The sequence below is a fragment of the Sapajus apella genome, unplaced genomic scaffold (assembly GCF_009761245.1).
Source record: "Sapajus apella isolate SASKATOON/1434 unplaced genomic scaffold, GSC_monkey_1.0 scaffold89, whole genome shotgun sequence".
Lineage (NCBI taxonomy): Eukaryota > Metazoa > Chordata > Mammalia > Primates > Cebidae > Sapajus > Sapajus apella.
In genome coordinates, this window is record NW_022437029.1 from 5,916,990 (window position 1) to 5,941,752 (window position 24,763).

The window sequence follows — 24,763 nt, forward strand, 5'->3', positions numbered from 1 at the left end:
TTTGCTCTCCTTTCCTTCTCCTCCCCTCCCCTGTGGTATATGCCTGTCGTCCCAGCTACTTGGCCCCCCTCCCTCCCTCCTTTCTTTCTTCCATTTTTTATTTTTATTTTTTATGTTTTGAGACAAAATCTCACTCCATCATCTAGGCTGGAGTGCAGTAACATGATCATGGCTCATTGCAGCCTCAACCTCACAGGCTTAAGAAATCCTCCTGCCTCAGCTTCCCAAGTAGCTGGGACTACAGGCATATACCACCATGCCAGACTAAATTTTAAATTTTTTGTAGAGATGGGGTCTCACTATGTTGCCTAGGCTAGTCTTGAACTCCTGGACTACAGCAGACCTCCCACTTGAGCCTCTCAAAGTGCTGGGAATACGGCATGAACCATCATGCCTGGCCCTTTCTTTTGCTTTGCTCTTTATTCTCTTTCTGTTACCTTTTAATAAACCGTAAGAAGATCTTCAAAACAAAAATATCTTAATGTCCGTGGGTTAGGTTTTGTCCTGCATTATTTTCCTTTACCTCATGGTGGGGAAAAAAAAGCAAAAAACTGTTGCCTATACAATGTCTCATCACACAGCTTTGGTGTGCGTTTACTCCAGTGTCATTTTTAAGGTGGTGGGGACAGTGCAGCTGGCCTGGGTCAGAAATCAGGGTCACTTCATGCCAGATACCACATTTGCAGTGTCATATGCAGACATCTAAATCCATTCTTCAGCGAAGGACGAACGCCTATTCTCTGGGATGTTTTACAGTGAAACTCAGAAGTTGCTCTATCAGGCCCTCATGGCCTAGCTACTTCCCCTCTTTTGAAGATCTCTAGTCTCATGAGTTTAATTTCATCTATACACTGATGTATCCCAAAATTATATCTGTAGCCCAATATGCCTTTAGAATTTCAGAAGCAAATATCCATCCTACCAATGAATTCACATCTCCAGTTTTATGTTTAATGAGGTATCAAGCTGAATATGTCCAAAACTAGTGTAATCCTACTCTAAAACCCATTCCACCAGCCATTTCCTCATTCAGTAACTAGCAACCCTATTTGACCAGTTAGTGCCCTAAACCTCAAAGTTCTCTTTTGATTACTCTCCTGTCCTATCCATCAAGAAGTCCTGCTAACTCTACCCTCAAAATATGTCTGCATCCCAACCACGTCTCACGACCTGCACTTCCCCACTCTGGTCCTAGCCACTGTCTCTGTCTCACGGGATGTCTCATCCCTTGCCATTCTTAAGAGTATTTTTGGCTGGGTGAGGTGGCTTACGCCTGTTATCCCAGCAATTTGGGAGGCCAAGTGGGGTGGATCACCTGAGATCAGGAGTTTGAAACCAGCCTGGCCAACATGGTGAAACCTCATCTCTATTAGAAATATAAAAAATTAGCTGGGCATGGTGGCACATGCCTGTAATTCCAGATACTTGGGAGGCTGAGGCAGGAGAATTGCTTGAACCTGGAAGGTGGAGGTTTCAATGAGCTGAGATCATGGTATTGCACTCCAGCCTAGGCAACAAGAGTGAAACTCCATCTCAAAAAAAAAAAAAGTATTTTCACACTCAGAGTGTTTAAAGCCTTTGTCAAGTTAGAGGTCATGTCACTCCTTGGCTTGAAACACTTTAATGGTCTTCATCTCACACTGAATAAAAGCCAAGTTGCTCAGGATGACTCACTAGCAATCTGGTCTCTATCCGTCTCCAACCATCTCTCAGTGCTGTGGAGTTTCTCACACCTTTTGGGCCATATGGCCTCACTGCTGGCCTTCAGACACACTGGGCGTGCCTCCATGGCTGGGCCTTCACACTGCCTGCCCCTTCTACCTGGGCTGTTTATTAAATGTCTCCTTCCTAGTTGGCCTTCCTAGGTCATCTGCCTAAAATTGCTCTCCTCCAACTCCCCTGAGTTCTCTCCCCTGCTTTATTTTTTTCTTAAGCGTATCACACTCTAAAATCTTTTATAACTATTTTTTATTTCTTTATGTTACTTATTGTCCTTCTCCTTGTGGACATAAATTCCACAAGGGCAGGTTTTTTTTGTTTTCCTTTGTCCTTTGTGGTGTGTTGCTATATTCCCAGTATCTGAAACAGTGATTGGCATGACAGAACAGCCCTCACTGTTTTTCTGGGTTCAGCATTTTGCTTTTCTAAGCCCAGTTGATACAGTGTTGGAATGTACAGTCATGTTAGATGTTAGAACACTGACATCCTTACCACCAATGAGTCTATAGCCACTGCCCCTGTCCCTCCTATCATCTGGTCAGAATAACTACTTGATGCATCTACATTTAAGGCTGCAAACATGACTTTACTGGAGGGAGCACACTGATGATTAATGAACCAATCTCTCTTTCTTAAAAAAGTCTAAATCATCAAGGAATCATAAATCCACCCCTCTTTGCATCCTCCAAGAAAAGGAAATTGTAGAAAACACAACTGTTTCACAGAAATATCAGCAATACATGGCAACTTTGAGATGGTGGGGATTAAGAGGAAAACACAATCATTCTTATGTGGCCAAGGTAAAAAATTATTGTGTGGTTCACCACAGTTACATTCAAAACACTCTGAAGTCAAACAACTCTAGTCTGATTAGTCTTATCATTGATACTTGCTATCTTAGAGTTCTCCAGAGAAACAGAGCTAGTAGATTATCTATGTAGCTATGTATCTATCTAATCTATCTATAATCTATCTATTTTAAGAAACTTGCTTATGAGATTGTGGGGCTTGGCAATCTAACTCTACATGGCAGGCTGGCAGACTGGAAACTTAGATAAGAGTTGGTGTTGCAGTCTTGATTCTGAATTCCACAGGGCAGCCAGTTGGAATTTCAGGCGGGATTTCTGTGTTGCAGTCTTGAGGCAGAATTCCTTCTTCTTTGGAAAACCTCAGCCTTTGCTCTTCAGGCCTTCAGCTGCTCACATTCCACAGTGCTGTCTTTCTGACTGTCCTCCATGCTTTTGTGTTGTCTGTCTCATTGCCCTTAATCTTACATGGAAAAATGGAAATGAATTCAGACGGGAAACTTATCTAAAAGTTTTGAGGGAGAAATGACAGAAACCAGAATTCTTCGCAGGACAACTTGTTCTATGAATAATTTTTGAAAAGGGACCATTTCCTCTACAGATGCTTTATGAGGAGCTTGATGATAAAATATTGGCAAGAGCTCCAGTGGAGATTTATCATGGTGTGACAGATCCCAGAAATGAATCTGGGTCTCCCGACTTCAATACAGGGCTCTTTCTACTACGTAATGGGAAAACATGGTTTTCTTTTCTTTTACTTTACTTGTTGAGAAACAACTAATATTCAATTAAAAACATCAGTCTTACATGTTCAGTTGAATGAGATTCAGCAGTCATAGCCACCATGTAATCACCATCCCAACAGCACAGAAAGCATTTCTTCTTCCCAGAGAGTTGCCCTCACTCCTTTCCAATTAAATTTCCACATATTCTCTGGTTTCCAGCATGATTGATTATAATTTGCCTATTATTGGACTTCCTATAGGTATGATATATAATATGTAGCCTTCTGTGTTTAGTTTCTTTTGCTTAGCATAATTTTTCGGGAGCAAGGCTTTAATTATTTATTTTCTTGTTTGAGAGTCATCCTGTGGTTATATCAGTATTTCCCTCCTTTGCATTTCCTAGTAGTTTACATTCAAAAAATAAAGATCTGTTCTCCTGTTGCTAGATGTTTAGATTAATTTTAATTTTTGGTATTATGAATATGGCATTTATGAACATTCTTTTACAAGTATTTTGTGGATATGTTTTTTAATTATCTTGCGTAAATTCTAAGGGGGGAGTTATTGAGTCATAGAGTAGATGTTCTTTAACTTTTTTCTTGTGTTTTATTCATTATCTTATTGATATATAATTTATATACACTAAAATACACACATTTTTAAGTGTAAAGTTCAATAAGTTTTGACACATGTACAGCCTATTGTCTTAGTTTGTTTTGTACCATTATAAAATAATACCTGAGGCTGGGTAATTTATTAAGAAAAAGTTTATTTGGCTCATGATTTTAACAGCTGTAAAGTTCAAGACTGGTCACCTGCATCTGGTGAGGGCCTCAAGCTGCTTCCAATTCTGGAGGAAGATGCAGGGGAGCTGGTGTGTGCAGAGATCACGTGGGTGAGAAGAAGCAAGGGGTGGGGGAGTACCAAATTATTTTTAACAACAAGCTCCCACTGGAATTAATAGAGTGAGAACTCACTGACCCCCAAGGGAGGGGATTGAGGGGGGCATTAATCTATTCATGAGGGATCCATACTATGACCCAAACACTCCCCCTTAAGCCTCACCTTCAATATTGGGGATCAAATTCCAACATGAGGTTGGGAGGGTATAAATATCCAAACATAGCACCTCTGAAACCATCATCTCAATCGACAGATTCCACACATCTTTCTCATACGCCTTTATAGGTAATTGCCACCCTTCATCTTCCACTCTAGGTACCACTCACTGGCCTTGCAGTTTGGGAACATTATGTAAATGGGACCATATAGCATGCATTCTTTTAAAACTTTCTTCTTTCATTCAGTATGTTTCTAAGATTCATTTATATTTTGTGAATCAGTAGTTCCTTTTTTTCTTTTTTGCTGAGTAGTGTTCTATTGTATGAATATAGAATAGTTTAGCCATATACGTGCTGATGGTCACTGGTATTATTTCCAGTATTTGGCTATATAAATAGAACTGCTATGAACATTTGTGTACAAGTCTTTGTGTGTGCATTAGTTTTTATTTAAATCCCCAGGAGAGGAATTTCTGGGGCATATACAATCAGAAACTGCCCAACTGTGTTCCAAAGTCATCGTATAATTTCACACTCCTATCAGTGATGCATAAGAGTTCTAGGTGTACCACATCCTTCCCAAAATTTGATATTGTCAGTCTTTTTATTAGCTATGAAATAGAATCTCATCGTGATTTTAATTGTTTACATTTCTCTAATAACTAGTAACTTTGCACACATTTGTCCTGTGCTTATTTGACATTGATATATTTCCTTTTGTGAAATATCAGTTCAATCTTTTCCTCATTTAAAAAATTGGACTATTTTATCTTTTCCATATGAACTTGTAACAGTTATTTATGAAGTATAGATAAAAGTCTTTCATCTGATGTGCAAATTATGAGTATGTTGTCTGATTCTGTGGCTTAGTCTATTCAAATTCTAATGATGTCTTTGAAGAAGAGAAGTTTCTAATTTTAATGAAGTCCAAGCTATGATTTATTTTCTTTCATGATTAGTGATCTTTGTATCCATTTAAAAAATATGTTCCTACTTCAAGTTTAAGATTTTCTGCTAGGCGATATAATCCATTTTTATTTTATTTTTGTGTATAATGTGAGGCAGAGCTTTTTTGTATAGACAGTCAATTTTTCCATCATTTTGTGTTGAAGGCAGTGTTTTTCACCATAACCTTATGTTGGCACTTCAATCAAACATCAATTGACTGTAGATTCTTGAGTCTACTTCTGGATTCTCTCTTCTAATCCTTTGATCAATATGTCTATCTTTATGCCCACACCAGACTGTTTTCACTATCGTAAGTCTTATATTAAGTATTAAAGCTACAGTAATGAAAACAGTGGTGTTTTCATACTTATTATATGATTCCATTTATAGGAAATATTCAAAATAGATAGATCCACAGAGACAGAAGCAAATTGGTAGTGGCTATGGGTTTGTGGTGGAAGAGGAAGACTTATATTGTCTTAATTGATCTTAAGATTTATATTAAGTCTTAAGGTCAGGTTGTGTAAGTTCCCTGACTTTGTTCTTATTCTTTAACCATGACTTGGGTACTCCCAATTCTTTAATTTTCCAGGTATATTTTAGATTTCCACTGAAGCTTTAGAAGCTGATTCTGCTGCTGGGAAAATAAGGTTACACTGACCTCAGGACAAAAGGAGATGCACATGAACTAGGTAAAGGGTGACAAATGCAGACCTGTGTGCAAAAGCAAGAGTCTGTGTGATTAGTATATGATAAGTCATATAATGGCTTAAACTATTAGTCTTAAAGGGATTTTAGTGATGATTTAGTCATTTCACATGAGCAAACTGTTAAGACTGCTGGCTGTTTTTCACATGGCCACCAGCCCATTTCTTTTTCCTCTGTGTCTGCAGTCAACAGAGCTTCTTCTGGCTCTCTATGCTCCATCTCTTCTTGGCCCAGGAGTTCCCATGGGACCTCCCAAGGGTGACTCAGGTCTCATCTTCCCATGAGAGAAAAGGAATAAGGCAGAGGTTCGGGGTAGAGATGTAAGAGCATGGTAAAACATAGACTACTCTCATTCAGATCCAGATACAAAAGCTTTATTTCTCGGATCCTAAAATCCACCCCCTGGTCATTTGTATTGGTTCATTTAATAGACATTTCTGAGGCTGAGCATGGTGGCTCAGGCCTGTAATCCCAGCACTTTGGGAGGTCAATGTGGATGAATCCCTTGAGCCCAGATGTTTGATACCAGCCTGTGCAACATGGTGAAACCCCATCTCTACAAAAAATACAAAAATTAGCTGGGCATGGTGGTGTGCTCATGTGGTCCCAGCTACTTTGGAGGCTAAATTGGGAGGATCGCCTGAGCTTGGGAGGTGGAGGCTGCAGTGAGCCATGATGACACCACTGCACTCTGGCCTGGGCAACAAAGTGAGACCTTGCCTCAGAAACAATAATAATAATAAATAAATATTTCTGAGCACCTACTTTGTCCTCTTCCAGGTACGTGAGCTGTATCAATAGACAAAACTCACAAAAATAATCTTGCCTTCTGGAGTTCATATTCCAATGGATAAAACAAAATAATAAACATGATGCGCAACTAGAATGTTAGGCAGTGATGAATGCCTTAGAAAAAGATTGGAGCAGGTTAAGGAGATGGGGAAGGGGAGAGGAGACATTGCAATTCAAAATTGATTGATCAGGGACTCAAACAAATACTTGAACACGAACAGCAGCATTGTTCAAAATAGTCAATAGCTAGAAGCAACCCAGATGTCCATCAAGGGAAGAATGAATAAACAAAGTCTGTACCACACTGTGTGTGGTATGTACACACAGTGGAATATTATTTAATCATTAGAAGCAATAAAGTACAGACTCAATCTACAATATGAACAAACGCTGGGAACATTATGCTAAGTTATATAAGGCAGTCCCAAAGGGCACTTATTGTATGATTGCATTTATAGGAAATATTCAGAATAGATAAATCTATAGAGACAGAAAGCAAAGTAGTGGTGGCTGTGGGTTTGTGGTGGAAGAGGAAGAATGGGGACTTCACATTAATAGGTGTGGGGTTACATCGAAAATGTAGTGGTTGTACCACATTGTGAATTTACTAAATGCCACTAAATTGTGCACTTCAAATTAGTTAATTTTACGTTATGTAAATTTTAGTGCAATTTTCAAAAATGAGAAGCAAAAAAAAAAAAAAAAAGAACAGAAAATTGAGTAGTCAGGCTAAGCCTCATTGAGAATGTACAATCCGAGTGCCCACTTGGAGGAGGTAAGTTAGTTGTGAGTAACGGGAAGAAGCTGTCCAAGCAGAAGGAACAATGTATGCCTGGTGCCTTCAAGAAACAGCAAGGAAGACACAGGGTTGGAGGACAGAGAGGTGATCAGTGGTATTCCATAGCGGGGGACCTCCCATCTACTCTACAGGTATTGGCTTTTCCTGTGGGTGAGATGGAAGACTTTGGAGGCCTCCATGATTTGACCTAGGTTCTAACAGAATCTCCAGAGTATCTGTTTTAGGAACTGACTAAAAAGGGTACAAGTGGAAGCAGGGACGGCAAATTAGAAGCAGTTATTAAAATCCAAGTGAGAGACCATGATGGCTTGGACAAGGATGGTGGCCATGATAATGGAGAGATGTAGTTGCAGGTAGGGTGCCCTTTGTAGATGAAAACATAGATTGTCCTGATGGATTGCATGTGCAATATGTGAGGAAGAGAAGAGTCAATAATAAATGGAGTCTTGATCTGAGTCAATATTCAGGGAGTTGTCATCATTGAGATAAGAAGAAAATGAGAGACACTGGTTTTTCTTAGGGGCAAGGAAAGCAAGGAGGCTGGAGGAGATCAGAAGTTCTGTTCTGAACACAGGAAACTTTTGTTAATTCCACTTGGTCCTTATAATATATGCTGGTTTCTTCTTCTTCTTCTTCTTCTTCTTCTTCTTCTTCTTCTTCTTCTTTTTAAAAAAAATTTTAGATTCTAGGGTACATATACTTGTTTTTTACACAGGTATATTGCATACTGGTGGGGACTGGGCTTACCCAAATAGCGAATATTGTATCCAGTAGGTAATTTTTCATTCCTCGCCTCCTACACTCCCCACTTTTGGAGTCCCCAGTGTCTATTATTTCCATCTTTATGCCCATGCGTACCCATTGTTTAGCTCTGACATATAAGTGAGAACATGTAGCAATTGGTTCACTTAGAATAATGGTCTCCAGCTCCATCTATGTGGCAAAGGACATAATCTCACTCTTTTTATGGCTGCATAGTAATCTGTGGGAAATAGGCACCACATTTTCTTTATCCATTCAACTATTGATGGACATGTAAGTTGGTTCCATGACTTTGCTATTGTGAAGAGTGATACAGTGCACATACTAGTAGAGGTGGAGAGGTGTCTTTTTTATATGATTTTTTTTTTCCTTAGAGAAGTAGTGGGATTGTTGGGTTGAGTGGTAGTTCTATTTTTGGTTCATTGAGAAATCTTCATACTGTTTTCCATAGAGATTGAACTAATTAACGATCCCAGCAACAATGTATAAGCATTCCCTTTTCTCCACATCCGTGCCAATATCTGCTGTTTTTAAAGTTTTTAATAATAACCATTCAGACTGGTCTTCTGGTTTTTGGAGGGGAGGATTGAGTGAAGAAGGAAGGAGTTTGGCGGGAAGGAGCGGAGCCTTCAGTGGGCCTACAGTTTGGAGTGTGGCCAAGAGACAAGCACCTTGCCCAGGGTGACACAGATAATGGACCTGGTGGCGGGGGGGCAGCACATTCTCCAGAGGCCCCGGCCAGGCCACCTAGGGCCATTCCAGTTCTGCTCCGTCCACTGCAGGTCCTGCAAACATTTTCATCAAGAAAAAAATAAAAAGAATAAAAATGGCACCCAGATGTCCTCTAATGAAATCAGGGGGAAAAAATCCACCCCTTGCTTATTTTGAGAGTTTCTGAATGAGAGTCTGACTCACTAAAATTCATACAGGACAATGTGACCAAATTTCCTGGCTTTTGACCAGGCCACACATGAACAGCTCTGGAGTGTATTAGGGTACTGACATTTTACATTTGGGTGTGATAGCTGACTAAGTCAAATGAAGAAATCTTCCAAGATACCTTCTAAGTTAGAAAGTACTTGAATGTCACACTCCACAGGCCAGCAGCTAGCTGTCACCCTCAAAACATAAGGTTTTGTTTGTTCTTTTGTTTTTTGTTTTTTTCAGTGGATACGTCAGAGAAGTAAGTTGTAAATACACACATATAGATTTCAAAACTGTAACAAAATTAAGAAAAATTCAGTTAAATGAGGTTGGATTCCATGAGATTGATCTGGAAAAGGGAGAGTAGTTTTGAGATGTCTACAAAAGGATGTTTGCCAGAGAAACAAGCAGACACTGGAAGATTTCTGATTAAGTTGGTAGAAATGTATGGGTGTGTAAAATCTCTTGCTTTATTCATTTATTAGAAGTCCTTGCCTTTTTGCAGTTTGTCTTAAGTTGCTACTCTTTTTTATGTCAGATGGTGGCTGAGTAGTGAGAAGCCAAAGTGATTTAGTTCTTTTCAAAGAAGAAATTATAGACTAGCTTATTTTAACAACCCAGTCCCAATTATAAAAAGAAAAGCTTTACAACTCTAATCTCTGGTATAGAGGATGTTCTCCTTTTTAGTTGACATTAGGGGAAAAAATAACCTTGGCTTCGAAGTTCAAAAGTCTGGTTTCAATCCCAGCCGCAACTGGGTGAACTTGGTCAAATTACTTAACCAGTCTTATCCTTGGGTTTTTATTTCTATCTCTAAAATTTGAGTGATGTTGATCATAAGTACCGCACAGTATTGCACTTTGAATGAAAGTTCTTAATTATGAAATGAACGACAATTATTTTACAGGAATAGTTTGACTTTAGTAAATAATCCTGCAAAATTTCATCATTATGATGTTAAAATTGACCGAAGCCTTATTTTTAAAACAGAGAAACCAATGCTCATGTGACCTAGTTTAATGAATGAATGCTCACACTTAATACATGTTTTAAAGAGATGTTTTGGGATGCCAAATATAAAACAATTCTGAGATTGTGTGATTTTATTGAACAAACCCTATGCAGCACTTTGGGAACTGCAGGCCGCATTGCAGACTCGCTGGCTTCCAGCTGTCATCTCATACCAAAACTGCAATAAGATCTCGATAAAACGGACTTCCACCAAGTAGGTCAAGAATAACAATGTGCAGACCTAATTCCTCTAATTTACAGCAAACATCTCAGGCTCAATCTCCCAGCGGTCAAGGGACTGTATATCTCTTCCTCTCAGAGCCGCTGCACACACCCAAAGGCTGACTAAACCCCTGACAGATAAGAGGTTCAAGACTGGTTCCAGACACTATGGGGAGCAAAGATGCTGGCTCAAAAAATGTACTGAGAACTCCCCCTTTTGCAGCACCTCCCTTCTTGACCTTCCACAAGCAGCGGCAGTTGGAGTCTGTGATTAGTCTAGTCTTTAGAGCCAGCCTTCTTGGGTTCAAATTGTGACTTCACCTCTTAATGTAAAGTGACACGGGTAAGTTGCTTAATCTCTCTGTGCCTCAGTGTCTTTGTCTGTAAAATGGGCATCATAATACAAGCGCCTGCCTATTGGGTGATTGTGAGAATGAAAGAATTAATATATGTAAATCACTTAGACTGTGTCTGGCGTAGGGTACATTCTAAAGAAAGATTAGCTATTAACATTATATTATTAAATTGGTTTGAATCCTTCTGAGATGTGATGACTTTTTTTTTTTTTTTTTTTTTTAATGGGATGGAGTTTCCCTCTTGTTACCCAGGCTGGAGTGCAATGGCATGATCTCGGCCCACCACAACCTCCGCCTCCTGGGTTCAGGCAATTCTCCTGCCTCAGCCTCCTGAGCAGCTGGGATTACAGGCACGTGCTACCATGCTCAGCTAATTTTTTGTATTTTTAGTAGAGACGGGGTTTTACCATGTTGACCGGGATGGTCTCGATCTCTTGACCTCGTGATCCACCCGCCTCGGCCTCCCAAAGTGCTGGGATTACAGGCGTGAGCCACTGCGCCCGGCCCGATGTGATGACTTTTAAACATCATTTAAAAGGTTGACTGTACTCATGATAGGGTCATCACAACTACGCATAGCTAAAATCAAATTTTGCTTTTGAAGTTTGTTGTACATGGAGCCCAAGATTTGAGGCTCCTTCATCATCATTCCCCTTGAGGGAAGCTTCTTAGTCACAGCCCCCTCAGCCCCCTTCTCTTTCTCTGCACTCCAGAAAAACTTTTTTTTTTTTTTTTTTTTTTTTTTTTTTTTTTCATCCAGGATGAGAGCCCTACTGAGTTTTAAATCCAAGGAGCTGGAACTATTTTGGGTTGGGGTGAAGTCACATTCTGGACCCTAGACAGAGCATTTTTAAGTTCCAGAAAGTGCTTCTTACTTCATATTGCCTTTCCCTGATCTTTGCTTTTGAAACGCCTGGCACCAATGCTGCCGAGGCTGGCAGAGCTTTCCTGAGTGATGTCTACCAAATGAGGTATCAAGGAATATCTGGAAAGGCAGCCTCCAGCCCCTGATGTCAAGACCATTTAGAACTAAAAGTGTCCTAACATCAGGGCACAGCCAATAAACATTATTTATGATTCAGCCTGAAACTGATGCTAAAATGGGAGGAAATGATTCAATTATTTCCTCTTAAGGCATTACTCAATGTTGTTTTTGTGTTTAAATATTTATTTGTCAACATCAAGAACTCTTAGTACATGATGCATCAGCATTTTTGAACAAGTCATGGATTTGGCTACAAATCAAATTTTAGGATGGGTGGAGTGGCAAATTACAGGATGTCTGTGAGTGTCTCCCCTTTAAAATAAAAGAGAGTGGGTAGTCTATGAGGAGGGACCTACAAAGGCTGGAGACTATTCTTAGCTCCGTCACTGACTCCAAGTTCATCCCCTCTGTCTTTCAGTTTGGGTAAGCATCAATTCGTTACCTAAAATTTGTAATAAGGAAAGTCTTCATAATTCATGATTGTGTTTATTCTTATGTTCATGAATTTCTATGTTGGTTCCATTCCTCCCCTGATATTTTAAGAAAACAAGTAATATAGTAAATGATTCTTTTTCTGAAAGATCACAGACCTTCAACTATTCTTAGAAAGTCTTTGGCAACTCCTGGAAACAAGCTGAAGAAGGAACAAATGTTTGAGGGTTAGGGTTAAGAATAGGGCAATTAATTGGCTAATGCTTTAGTCTGGTTCTGACTTTGCTACTCCTTAGCTGTTTTGTGATGACTGCTTGCACCTGTGTCTGTTTGAGAGCTATTTATATGAGCATGCTGCCCCCAGCCTGTGTGGATGTCTGTGGTTTCACATGATACAATGTGTTTTTTAAAGTCTACTGAATTTTATTTAATTTTTCAAAAATAGAAACTCATATTCCTTCCTTCTTAGTTTCTTTCAGGACATTCTCATGAGACTGGTAAAATATAACTGTGAAGTAGCATGATAATTGTCAAATAGCATGATCCTTGTGAGAGCTATATGACGGAAAGCTTCCATAAGAATAAATCCAATGCCGCTTGTCTGAAACCTGCTGTTAAATCTGTTTGCACTTAATAAATACATGTCGATTAATTCATTCTCCTGGGTGGTGTTGAGAAAGTAAAAATCATAGCTGATAAAAATTGTGTTTATGGTTTTGGCTAATTTATTTTTCAGTTGAGATACAGGCTACTGTTCTCAACTCTGTCTTAGGGAGCATCATCAACTGCCTCATACGTGGTGACCTTCACTATTATATGCCATTGACTCATCTGGAGTAATCTCAACAACCAGTTACCAACACTTGCTCTTGACTGATAAACAGAGAATGGGGCTTTGGATCTTAACAATTCTCACAATTGTCATGTCTTCCACAGCAGCGAAGTTTAGTAAGTATTGCCTTTTAACTATAATTTAAATTATTGTAAATTACATAATTTCAAGAACATTCACCTTGTTTTAAGTGACTTGCTTCCAATTATTCCAGTCGAATTGTAAACTGAAAAATATATTTTCTTGTACAATCATTCTTCATTACAGATCTATCAGAAGAAATTCTTTGTAATGTGTATATCATAAGTTTAGCTATACATATTCAAATGCATCAGAATTTAACATGGTGCCTGCACATGGGAGGTGTTGTAGGTATTTGTTGACTGACACATAGTTTGTTTCGATAGATATGGCTGCTTTTCCATTGGAGCACTGTGGGGGATTTAGCTCCAAATTAATACATCAACATTTCATAAGAGATCTTAATCATTTATTTATTTTTTCGCAAAGTATCACAGTATTTGACCAGTCTCTAAATTTAATCCTGGAAGAAAATATTGAGAGGATAGAAATTACAAGCTTTTCATTTGGTCATTTTAGGATTGTCTTTATATCTTTTATTTGCAGGTAAACAATCATGGGGCCTGGAAAATGAGGCTTTAATTGTGAGATGTCCTAGAAAAGGAAAACCTAGTTACACAGTGGATTGGTATTACCCACAAACAAACAAAAGGATTCCTACCCAGGAAAGAAATCATGTGTTTGCCTCAGGCCAACTTCTTAAGTTTCTACCAGCCAAAGTTGATGATTCTGGTATTTATACCTGCATTGTCAGAAGGTATTATGCAGAAAGCTCCCACCCTCTTTCAGCCTGCTCACCTTTCTTGAATAGTTGATCCTTTGAGCCGCCCTTGCTTTCATTCCTTCCCTAGTCCTTTCTGGAACAGTTAAATTTATAAAGTGATTTGGATAAACTTCTAGGGATACTGTCAGGTTGAGGTCTAGCTCATTTCGAGCTAGCTATTTGGATTTATAATTGCAGGGATAAATTTGCAGCTGACTTAGAGAAAAACCTAGCATTCCTAATGACCAAGATAACTGAGAGTAATTGCTCATGTTTGGCTGGAATTAAGAACAAACCAGCACAGAAAATAGTAACCTGGTTGTTTTCCATCTCAGGGGGCCTCTGGTAGGTGAAAAGGGGTGGTGACCAGTGCTTTTAACCTTCAAGTTAAGCAACAGAAGGCTGATGAGATTGTGTGCCTACAAATTACTTACTCTTGTTCACAAAAAATTTGATTTTGTGACCATATTTGGCATACACAAAATGTCAAATGAATTATATCAAAAGGCAGGATGTGTTAGTTAAGGGCCTAGGTCTGAGGCTGGACGAGTGTCAAATTCACGCCCTGCCTCTAGTTAGCTGGGTGATGCCAGCAAGCTACTTCTCTGCCCTTCAGTTTCCTTCCCTGTAAAATGCATATCATGTAATAATGGAATTCAACTCAAAGCATTATTGTGAAAATAAACTAAGGTAATGTGTGAAAAGTGCTCTTGATCATCACTGGTACAGAGTAAACTCAATAAATACTAATATCTTTATTACACTGGGATTACAGCAGATGTAGTGTATGAATAAATGGTGAAGAAGTCACCGTTGGGCTATCATGGGGGCTGTTTTTATCTCAAGTGTAATAAAATAGTATTTAAACTCTAGATTTAAATGTTTATTTTTAAATAAGAAAATAACCATTATGTATATTGATGGTTTTTAAGAAGAAAAGCAATATTAAGTAAAGGCTAAATTTAGGTGAAGTTATTTCACAATGCTAAGTGACTCTTAATTGTCTGACTTATTTTAAAAGTCCCACATCCAATATGACTGGATATGCAAATGTCACCATATATAAAAAGCAGCCAGATTGCAACATTCCAGATTATTTGATGTATTCAACAGTATCTGGATCAGAAAAAAATTCCAAAATTTATTGTCCTACAATTGACCTCTACAATTGGACAGCACCTCTTGAGTGGTTTAAGGTAAGAGGAAATTTGGGGAGGAAATAGATGAAAATTACACAGTTAAAATAAATACAAGTGGCTGGGCCCAGTGTCTTACTCCCATAATCTCAGCACTTTGGGAAGTCAAAGCAGGCAGGTCACCTGAGGCCAGGAGTTTTAGATCAGCCTGGCCAACATGATGAAACCCCATCTCTACCAAAAAATACAAAAATTAGCTGGGCGTGGTGGCGCATACCTGTAATCCCAGCTATTTGGGAGGCTGAGGCTTGAGAATCACTTGAACCTGGAAGGCAGAGGTTGCAGTGAGCCCAGATTGCACCACTGCACTCCAGCGTGGACAACCAAGATTCTGTCTCTAAATGAATAAATAAATAAATAAAGTGGAGAATTACTAAAAAGGAACATTTCTTATTTCAGAATTGTCAGGCTCTTCAAGGATCAAGGTACAGGGCGCACAAGTCATTTTTGGTCATTGATAATGTGATGACTGAGGACGCAGGTGATTACACCTGTAAATTTATACACAATGAAAATGGAGCCAACTATAGTGTGACAGCGACAAGGTCCTTCACGGTCAAGGGTAAGCTACCAACTTTAACGAGACAGAATACTGGAAAGAAGTCAAAGTGGGAACAGTTGTGCCCTTCTGGTTGGGTTTCTTGTACTTCACCCTCCTCCCTCTACTTCTTCCTGCTCTGTCTTATCTTATACATTCTTAACTATGACGCAAAGAGATTTTCTGAATACACTATCAAGATTTAACAAATTTCAGGGGAAATTACATTACTAATTCAAAGCCACATCGGTTCTTTATTCTTCTTTGTGACTTAATTTTCCAAAGATAAAGCAATCTAAATGCTAACTTACTTTTTTTTTGAATGATACTACAGCTATTTGGAGAGCAAAACCAACTTTTTTTCCCCCTAGTTTGGAATCAGAATTTCTGCAAATTAAAAAAAAGAATTTAATCTTTAATACTCATTGGATTCCAAGTTTGATGAGAAGCCTTATGATGGGATACTATGTTGTACATAAATGTTGTTGAATGGTTTTTATTCCTTGTTCGCAATACATTAAGCATCATCAATGGCCTCGAGTCAGTCACTTCATTCTAAAGATGTTTTTTTCCAAGTTATTTTAAATTTTATAAAAGCCTATTTAGGGGAAATACTTCACAATCATAGCTTATCAGTCTACAAAGAATTGGGGTCTCCTTAGCACAAGTCGATCTACAGACATAGATGACATATGACAGTTTTTTTTTTAGGGCAAAGCAATATTGGAGAAAATGTTTTGGAGTTTTTTCAATATTCCACCATAGTAAAATAAGCATCACCAGACTGTACTCCTATCAGCACCTGTTGCTATTTAATATCAACCACTGCGGTGGTCCTTAATCACATTCTCTTTAAATGAATGAGCATCAAGGGATGGAGGATTGCAGCAGTCCTCCACAAACACTGCCTGTCTTTCAGCCGCAGTGGTCACGGGAGGCAGAATTCCATATGGGGAAGATTTCACTAAGGATGGGCACCCTAGTGGAGAGCTGCAAGCAAATCTGTGGACTCACACATTTGCTATTTTCATGGGTCTTTTGAAAACTTCCCTGTAGTCTTATTCTTATGCTGTAGAATTGTAGTTTTCATGTAATTAGTTTTATGGGCTGCAGCAGTATCTGTTTTAGTGATATCAAAGAGAATAAAAATATTACAGAGCATCATAGGTAGTGAAAGAAAGTTTTATTTAAATGCTCTTCTGTTTAATCTGTGTGGGTATGTATTTGTCATTATGGGTTATTGTCGGAAGAATTTGAAAAACATTGCTATGAAATACAATAGAAATATGGAAATACTACCTATATATTGATGACCATTCAATTCTCTCCTAATATTTATATTTCTTTTTGTCTTTAAGATGAGCAAGGCTTTTCTTTGTTTCCAGTAATCAGAGCCCCTCCACACAATGAAACAAAGGAAGTGGAAATTGGTAAGAAAGTTCATAGGAATGCTGTAAATATTGCCTAGAAAATCCTTCCATATGACTCATGTTCTGAATTCCCTTGGTGGGGGGGTCAGGCAATTAGCATAAGAACCTTGAAGAGTAAGTGAGGTAACATCCCTGGAAGCACCTGCTCCAGACACTGGCTAACATTGAGAACGAAGGCATAGCAATTGCAGTGTTTACATTTGTTTATTGTAATTCATGGTGCTTTCATGTATGGATTTAATTTCATCTTTATCTCTATCGAGCTTGGGATGGAGAGCTGCAGAGTGTTCGTTCTGGGCAATGGTAGCTGGGTTAGGTAAAACACATTTATCTTCAAAGGTAGCTTATGGAGAGATGAAGAAGAGTTCTGTAGGAGAAAGGTGTGGAAGAGAGTAGTTGGAAAGAAAGTCTAATTTCCGGGAAATGGCAATCCTTTTACTAGAAATCCTTTATAATGTGGATTTGGTGAAGCCAGGGTCATTGGCCTTTTTAGTTCCCATGCGGGTGAGAGCATAGTGGGAGCTGAGCTTCAAACCCAGCTGGGCGAATGGAGGTAATGGGAGCGGGGAGGAGCCAAGAGAGGACATAGAAAGAGGAAGGTGCTAGAGAGGAGTGAGGGAAGTCATGGTAGGGTGCATACTAAGTGTTTAGCAAATATTTTTTACGTTAAATGGGATAAAATGCTACTTGCAGAAGTTAATTTTATTGGTGAATATCCTTACCCCCTTCTAGGAAAAAACGCAAGCCTAACTTGCTCTGCTTGTTTTGGAAAAGGCGCTCAGTTCTTGGCTGTCGTCCTGTGGCAGGTTACTGGGAAAAGTATCACAGACTTTGGTGAAGCAAGATTTCAACAGGAGGAAGGGCAAAATCAAAGGTATTTTTATATCAAAGAGAACCATCCCCTTCCCCTTGCACATAGTTTGCACCTACAAAGTAGGCATTAAAAGTAACACGTTGTTTTCTTAGTTTCAGCGATGGGATGACTTGTCTAAACATGGTTTTAAGAATAGTTGACATGAAGGAAGAGGATTTATTGCTGCAGTACGACTGTCTGGCCCTGAATTTGCATGGCTTGAGAAGGCACACCATAAGACTAAGTCGAAAAAATCCAAGTAAGGAGTGTTTCTGAGACTTTGGTCACCTGAACTTTCCGTGGCAAGTGTAAGCAGAATGGAGTGCGGTACCGGGAGATCCATCAAGACAATGGGAGTGGACTGTGCTGTGAAATGTGCTTCTCTTCTTCGGATGCTGTTTGCTCTCTGGTCTTCGTAGACTGTTTCTGTTTGCTGGGAGCTTCTCTGCTGCTTAAGTTCCTCCTCCTTCCTCCCTTTCTCTGTCGTTGGTTCTAGAACACAGCTGCTTCTTTGGTCATCCTTGTTTTCTGACTTCATGAACTCCTTCTGTCTCACTGTATGTGAAAGAAGATGCACCAACAGTAAAATTGATGTGTTCTTTTGTGCTCTGGGATAACTTCTATTACATGTTGTAAGCATGGTCCCTTCTATACCTTTTTCTGGTCATAATGAATACATGTTTTGTTAGTGAGGATGGTAAAGTGAACGAAAACGGGGAGTATCTAACCACTGCCATTTCAGTGAGAAAATCCTAGGTGCCACTCTATCATAAGACATGCTGTGTTAGGCCATTCTTGCATTGCTATGAAGAAATGCCTGAAACTGGCTGATTTCTATGAAAAGAGGCTTTGTTGGCTCGTGGTTCCGCAGGCTGTATGGGAAGCATGACAGCATCTGCTACTGGGGACACCTCAGGAGCTCTACTCATGGCAGAAGGCAAAGTGAAGGCAGGCACTTCACAAGGTGAAGGAAGGAACAAGAGAGAGAGAGGTGCCACACTTAAACAGCCAGATCTCACGAGAAGTCACTCACTATTGCAAAGACAGCATCAAGGGGATGGTGTTAAACTATTCATGATGAGCTTACCCCCATGATCCAATCACCTCCCACCAGGCTCCACCTCTAATACTGGGGATTACCATTCAGCCTGAGATTTGGGCAGAAACACAGATCCAAACCACATCACACACATTATCATTGTCAAACTGTATAAAGTATTAAATATAAGTGAAACACAAGGGAAGTCTGCTAGCTCAGCCCATTTCTTTCCTGCATTTGTTATTCACCATGCAATTCTGGTACCGCCTATTCCAGGGAGGCTTTCTTGGCCCTCAGTTTGGAGTATACACACCTTCCAAGAACCTCTTGCAGCATCCCATTTGTATCATAGCACTGGTCACATTGCCTTACCAAAATCTGTTTGACAGTCTGCTCAACATGACTGCAAGCTCCATGAGGGCAGGGACATCATCTCATTCATCTTTAGGTCCTTAGTGCAATACCTGGCAGCTAGCAAGTACTCAGTTAAATATTTGTTGACTGAGTAAATGAATACACAACCAAGTTATTGATACAAAATATTTTTTGAGTACATTTCTAGTTCTCTAGCTATAAGGCTTAATTATAGAACAAAATACTATTTTCATATTTATTTTTGGTAAATTCAATAACTTTCCTCATCAATTGGAAAGCCAAATTGTTTATCACTTCCTTATAGCTTTTTTTTCTGAACCCAGCAGGTTTTTGATAACATAATTATGACACAATAAAAGGACAATGTGAAACTGATGAATCTTCATTGGGTTAATTTCAGACACTATATAATCTTTTTAAATGTAACATTCTTTTATCTATACATAAATAATTGGTGGCATCACAAATAGCCAAAGCAGGGTGGAGAGAGTGATCCCTCTTGGGTGCACACAAGAAGGCGATATGTTGTCTATAGAGTTTTCAAAACTGTACTAAAGCTACGAGTCACTGTGCTTTTTATTATCGCCATGCCCAGACAACGCGAAACGTCTGAGATGAAGTGCTCCTCCCGCAGAGGTGGACTGATCCTTCCCCACTCGCTTGCTGTGTCTCTGAATGCAATGTTGTCTTGGAAAATAGCTTTCCAGGCAGTTCACTCCTGATCACTCGTCAGTTTCCTCACTTATTCTTTGTGTTTCCTGGCAATGACATCCTGTTTTCTATAGGAAGCATTGGCTCCCATATAAAAGGAAGGAGAGATAAATATAATTTTACACTCGCCCCTCCTTAGGGGCTGTACAACCACGTAGAAATTGTTTAATGTGCTTGTCAAATAGCCAAAGAAAGTGTTAAACCCTGGGTTCCCACCCATACGTGTGATAGGGTCCAGATTTATCTGGATACACACAGAGAGGCACAACAGGAGGAGAAAAGTTTGGGGTGTGGGGACAGGGGACCCCCAATATGGTTGAATCACATAGCAGGTCTTTGCCTGAGGTGATATGTGGGGTTTTTTTGTTTTAATTTTGACTTTAACCCCTGATTTTTAAGTTTTTCATAAAATAAACAGAGTCATAACTCACGGAGATGGCTATGAGTGCCATAGTGTTCTGTGGGTCTCTGGTCTCTGCCAGTGATAAGTGTGGCACCCCAGGAAGGCCGTGGACCCCATCACGGTGCTATGTGAGGCCACACTAGGGGTGGGGATGTGCCCCGTGGATCCTGCAGCCATCCATCCAGCCTCCCCAGCCACACTGCCCTTGCGTCCTCATGCTTTGCTACGTTATTGTTGATTAACATCCTTGGTTACCTATGTGTCGGAATTGTTTTTATGTTGCAGGTATTCAGTGTCTTTGCTCCTTCTAGCTTATTTGTATTTCACCTGTTTTTCTTTAAATCAACATGGTTACACTATGTTTCAGCAACTGTATAAATTAAAAATTATTACTACTGCTGTTGAGTTGTCACAATGAATTCTTTATTTCTGAAATTATAGCATTTCTTGAATTTAAGAGAACAAAAACTTAACAGGCCTATGTCCTCATTTTATTAACTATTACTAAATATACATTTGTTGCTCATAATAATAATAGTGAACATTTATTCATTATTTCCTGTGTACCAGGACTTATCTAATTATTTTACATTTAATTTTCTCATTTGTTTTCCCAATACTTCATGAGGGAGATACTGTTACTATTATCTAATTTTATAGATGAGGAAGTGAAGGCAAAGAAAGTTGAATAACTTGCCAAATACCACAGTTATGGAGCAAGGATTCAAACACAGCCAGCATTTTCTTATTTATATGTGTATACAAAAAGTAGTGTTTAGTGAATTACACACCTGAATTACCTATAATTTTATAAAATAATTTGCACTTACGAAGACTTCCTTTGATGTCTTGGATCAATTTCTTTCCTCCACTCGGAAGCATCCAGCCACTAGCATAGTTACTTCCCAGAAATCCCCACAGGAAGTACACACTCCTCCGTGCATCCAGATGGGATTTTTAGACAGAGTGACTTGGAAAGGAATCCTGTTGGAATGATTTATTTACAGAGTTTTCATTATTTAACCTGATGACAGTAAACTCTTTGTCAATTTTCACTTTTTTTCCCCAACTTTGGCTCGTATCACCTTGATAATCCTTGATTTCATACTGCTGGTCACTGAGAGAGCTGATCAACAATTAGAGGTTGTGGTGGAATTCATGAATATGGGCCAGTGATTTTTCTATCTCAAAACTGGGAGCCCATATGTGGAGACTCAAGATGGAAAAGAACCATATCAGCAAATCTCATTCTCACATTCATCAGTGCATATGCATATTGCATCTGCATTTTGTGAAGCAAGGAGTACTAGGATAAAGTTCAGTGCTGGCTGAGTGATGTTCACCACGAGAGGAGTATGGGGCATGGTAGGACCTAGAACTCAGTAATTTGACTTTTGAGTTCTTTATCAAAGATGCTTTAGCCACTTAGGTGACTCTTGCTACTTCTTCAATCTCCTACACCACCAAGCCTTCAGAGACAACAAGTACCTCACACCTGTTGATGCCTTCTTAATGCCCTGACACCACCTTGTCCCTTCCTTTCACATTATTGCGTGAGTTACAAACCTCTGCATCTTGCATCCCAAGTACCACACTCCATTCTTCTCTGAGTGCCCATAGTTTCTTTGAACAGAAGCAAACTTTCTATTACCATCAGGTTAATCTCATGGGAAAACCACTCAAAGCTCCAATGCTCTGTGACCTTCAGGATAAGGCAGTGTGCTTTAGCTGGGGTTTCAAGTCTGGTCAGAACCTGGCCCTGACCGAACTTTCTAATCATATCTTCCACCAATTCCCCAAAGTGGGTTATTCCAATTCCTCAGAAAGCACACTCCCATCTCTGCACTTAGGTTGGTGGCATTCTCTCTGCCCAGGTAGGCATATCCTTTTCTTGCATCTCTGAATTCTACTCATCTTTCAGGGACCTCGTCCTCCTCCAGAAAGTCTCCCTTTTCCAGTCCTGAATGCAGCAAGCTCTCCTTTTAAAATTCTTTACCAGCTAAAATCATGCTTTTGCCTCCCATCTTAGTTAACAAGTGTCTTTTTACCCTTGAGAATTCCCTGTAATGCCTAGCCTGATGTGTTGTAGCAGCTCAATAAATGTGAATGTCCTGGTTCTTAAAGCAGCCATGGTAATTTCCAGTGGGTGTGTTTTATGTGAAACTCTTGTACTCCCAAGGGAAGCCAGCATCCATGTATCTGTTTATTTATCTTTTTTCAGTAATAATAATAATCATTTTTCTCCTTCCCCTATCTTTTGAATAGTTGATCATATAAACAGTACTTACTACATAATTGCAGTATGTAGTGGATTGTTAATACTAATCAACGTCCTGGTTATCATCCTAAAAATGTTCTGGATTGAGGCTGTTCTACTCTGGAGAGACATAGCTAAGCCTTACAGGACTAGGAATGGTAAGTGGCAAATATCAAGTTCTTCTTCCAAAGAAAAAGTCCCATAATAACTGTTGGTTACTTGTCTATTAATCTTTCAATGGCTAGCCTGCTAAACTCAGATTCAATTTTTCTTGCTAATTTATTATCAATGAGTTGTGTTGTTTGATTTTCTTAGAGGCCATTGTCCATCCTGCTCTGTATCTCCTCATGGTCATGAGATTCATCTCAACAGCTCACACTTCTTCCCTGATAGGATTGCTATTCCTACTCAGTTCCCAATAACAGAATATGCCCCAAGCCCAAAAAGGTGTAAATTTCATAATGTGTTGGTAAGACACAATGTGTTTCATAATGTGTTGGTAAGACATTATGAAGTTAAACACAGTAGCAAAATTGTTCCTCTTTTCCAGATGTGAGCAGATTAGAAAGGTCCGTTAGAATGCACATGTGTTCTACCTGAAACCATGACCTGTAAAATCTAACCCAGGCACATAAGTATACGCATAAAAGGAGTCAGTTCTGTCTGCTAGATGCAAACCCCATGCTTTCGTTTGGAGGCAGATACACGTTGAATTTTTCAAACAATTCACTCAAGTAGGAACTGTTTGATTTGTGAGAAATTCAGACCCCTTAAAAAATTCTATGCCCTTGCTACTATTAGCTTTACATTTTTTCACTTTCCCAGGGGAGTATGGGGAAAACAAAGATGAAACCAAAGTCTATCCAGCACAGAAGAAGATCCCTCTCTATGACCATAAACATTATTCATAGATTATTAATCAAAATTGATGAGATAGTTTTAACTATGCTGGACAGGCTGTTGTCCACCTTTTTGTTATTTAGTCTGTGACAGTAAAAAGGAGAAAAGCCTTGGGATGAAGACCATTATTTCCTGATCATGTTTTGTGGCAGTGGTTTGCTGTCAACATCTCTTGAGTCTAGAATATTTTGGAGGATGACAGAGGAATTTCTTCTAAGAGTCCAGTGAGAATTTTTAGAATCAAGTAAGAAGTTGTACTTCTTTTTTTCATTTTCAGATGGAAAGATCTACGATGCTTATGTTATCTACCCACGGAACTACAATACCGGTACAGATGGGGCCAGTCCTGTAGAGTACTTTGTTCACCAGATTCTGCCTGATGTTCTTGAAAATAAATGTGGCTATACCTTATGTATTTCTGGGAGAGATCTGATACCTGGACAAGGTAAAGCTATCAACATACATTAGGGACAGAAATTCATGCTTAGTAGAGGCTGTGAGCTAGGTGACCTTATCCCTGCGTTGCATCAGGAATGGCATTTATGACCTCAGGCCTTAAGACCGGAATTTTAAATATGTATAGAGAAGCAGACCCTCATCGTTCGCTCTTTCCTCTCCCATCATTGTCCTGGTGATGAAACCTTCACAGTAATGTCAGTGATGTGAATTCAGAGTTAGAAGTCCTTTGCTTCAAGGACTTAGCAAGTCATCGCCCCTGCTTTATTTCCTCAGTCCCCCACCAGGATAACTCTGCCACTTTTTAATTCCGTTCATAAGATTTGAAAGAGGACTTAAAAATTGAAGAATTTTGTTCTGGTAGCCATAGACACTAGCTGAAATATCTTAAAAGGACTCAGAGAGTTCCTCATGACTTTCTTTATGGTGGTGAAACATTTGCAAATTTATATTCTCACCAAAAGAAATAGAGCTGTAACTTCTGTTTCTTAGTGTTTCCACTCAATTTCATATACTTTTGACAGTTTTGTCACAACACCTGTGATTTCAGCAGTTGTTTTTCTCTTCCCTTTACACATTTACGTCCAGTACCTATGAACCCTCCTTGTGTACTCTTCTCCAATTTCTAAGATCAGGAAGGGTTTGGAATGTAAATGGGGCCCAGATATCAAGTGCCTAA

General features: G+C 39.3%; 2 protein-coding genes across 3 annotated transcripts in view; both read left to right on the forward strand.

Annotated features, from left to right (window-relative positions):
* Nucleotides 1-24,763, forward strand: part of IL1RL1 (interleukin 1 receptor like 1) — a 35,455-nt gene that overhangs the window by 8,205 nt on the left and 2,487 nt on the right. Inside the window, exons 1-10 of one of the 2 annotated variants that reach the window (XM_032255548.1) lie at nucleotides 11,562-12,241; nucleotides 12,987-13,198; nucleotides 13,710-13,920; nucleotides 14,948-15,122; nucleotides 15,522-15,684; nucleotides 17,019-17,090; nucleotides 17,823-17,964; nucleotides 18,057-18,202; nucleotides 22,737-22,886; nucleotides 23,906-24,073. In XM_032255548.1, coding sequence (XP_032111439.1) covers nucleotides 13,138-13,198; nucleotides 13,710-13,920; nucleotides 14,948-15,122; nucleotides 15,522-15,684; nucleotides 17,019-17,090; nucleotides 17,823-17,964; nucleotides 18,057-18,202; nucleotides 22,737-22,886; nucleotides 23,906-24,073 — 1,288 coding nt within the window. In that variant the 5' untranslated portion in view covers nucleotides 11,562-12,241; nucleotides 12,987-13,137. Of the gene's footprint in view, nucleotides 1-11,561; nucleotides 12,242-12,986; nucleotides 13,199-13,709; nucleotides 13,921-14,947; nucleotides 15,123-15,521; nucleotides 15,685-17,018; nucleotides 17,091-17,822; nucleotides 17,965-18,056; nucleotides 18,203-22,736; nucleotides 22,887-23,905; nucleotides 24,074-24,763 lie in introns of those variants that run through there. The other variant, XM_032255549.1, reaches the window with a different exon arrangement.
* IL18R1 (interleukin 18 receptor 1) overlaps nucleotides 18,923-24,763 on the forward strand; it is a 55,329-nt gene continuing 49,488 nt past the window's right edge. The window contains exon 1 of the mRNA XM_032255552.1: nucleotides 18,923-18,934. The gene's annotated coding sequence lies outside the window, so the exon portion shown is untranslated. The remainder of the gene's footprint in view (nucleotides 18,935-24,763) is intronic.